The sequence below is a fragment of the Aplysia californica genome, unplaced genomic scaffold (assembly GCF_000002075.1).
Source record: "Aplysia californica isolate F4 #8 unplaced genomic scaffold, AplCal3.0 scaffold01135, whole genome shotgun sequence".
Lineage (NCBI taxonomy): Eukaryota > Metazoa > Mollusca > Gastropoda > Aplysiida > Aplysiidae > Aplysia > Aplysia californica.
This window is the reverse complement of record NW_004798405.1, coordinates 67,367-68,929: the sequence shown is the minus strand read 5'-3', so window position 1 is coordinate 68,929 and position 1,563 is coordinate 67,367. Positions and strand designations below refer to the sequence as shown.

General features: G+C 42.8%; 1 protein-coding gene across 1 annotated transcript in view; it reads right to left on the bottom strand.

Annotated features, from left to right (window-relative positions):
- Window positions 1–1,563, bottom strand: part of LOC101855613 (riboflavin kinase) — an 18,522-nt gene that overhangs the window by 2,202 nt on the left and 14,757 nt on the right. Inside the window, exon 3 of the mRNA XM_005111845.3 lies at window positions 1,342–1,444. Coding sequence (XP_005111902.1) covers window positions 1,342–1,444 — 103 coding nt within the window. The remainder of the gene's footprint in view (window positions 1–1,341; window positions 1,445–1,563) is intronic.

Sequence of the window (1,563 nt, the reverse complement as noted above, 5' to 3'; positions counted from 1 at the left end):
ACCCCCAATCTCATGACTACAGGTGCACGCACTTGCAAGACAATAAGGTCAATAAGGAAATTTTGAATTTTGCCCAGGTGGCGGCCGAAGCCTTCTCTTATCGATTCTCGACCACCAAGGGATCATTAACGTGCGCAACTTGCATACGTGACCTCCCAAAATTTTTCGTGCTTGAAGAAGGCTAGGTGTAGATCTTTCTTGCCATAAGATCAGGGGTGTGGTTGAAAGACAGCAGCAAGAAGGAGCCAGGGAGTAGCAGTAGAAATTTATAAGTATGAAATAATAAAAGACATGTTATACTTAAAGAATATGGCACCAATAGAAAACCTAAAAAATTGACCCCAGTGTCTATTTTTGGTCAATGTCTTCATTTGTGAATTGCGAGAAGTAAGTCATTTTTTTTTTTTTTAGTAGAGCGTTTTACGGCGCTCGCAACTGCATAAGGTCATATGAGCGCCAAGGGGTGGGTGTCAACAGAGAAGTCCAAACAGGGAATCAGACTTACTCTGCTCACTTCTCTAGCTTCAACGGCACAAGGTCTGCTTCGACTATCACCCAGAAATAGCAGGTCAAACATACAAAAGAAATAGAGGAGAATGAAAAAATAGTAAGGATTAGGAAAGAAAAAGCAGCAGTTCCCTGTTGTAGATCAGGCACAGTTATGAGTGTGACATGATGAATCAGCCCATTTACAATTCTACTGTGCTTGAACGAGAAATGTCCCCCCTTTGGGAATGGCCTAAAGACACTACAGTCAGTGGCACTGCCCCGGGGGTTAAGTCATTTTGTCAGCACACCTCATAAATGTGCTTCAAGACAGCGCGTGACAACAATAAGTCAGCCTGTATATCCCACCACAACCACCCACAAAAAGAGGGAGCAAAAGACATTATTTGGTCGCTTTTAAGAACAAGGGGGCTATCCCGAAAATGCTGTTTTGAGAAAATCGAAGATAAAAGTTTTTGCCTCTTGCTCAGTCTCAGTAAAAGACAAGGAGAGTTTTCTCTATAACCAAACATATATATACAGCAATGACACTAAACTTCTCCTATAGGTGGGGCAATGCCCACTTTTGGTGTAGGCCAAGATTTCTGAAAACCCTCAAATCTGGGTTACCCCGCTTCTCCTTAAAAGCAACCATTTATATGTCCTTACCTTTTAGTTTTAGTAGAAGTTTTACGGAGACTGCAAAAGGTCATAAGAGCGCCAGAAATTTAGAGGTGTTACAAGAGAGTAACAAACATAAAAAAGAAGAAGGGGAGATAATGACGGTAGATGCTTCATAGGAAAGAAGAAGCAAACCACACCAGAGCACCCACCACCCACCCACTGTGTCCTTACCTAGCGAGTCAAAGTCACACATGGGCCGTATGTAGCCCACCACCACCACCTTCAGGTGCTCGCCGTAGAAGTCGTTGGGGAACTCGTGGATGACGTGGGTCTCCTGGACACGAAAACAAAACAAAAAACAAATCAATTAGTTGTATGTGTGTCCATTGGATAGAAACAAAAACACACCAAGAAAAAAAATGATGTACGTCTCCCTAAAAAACAACCCCCCCC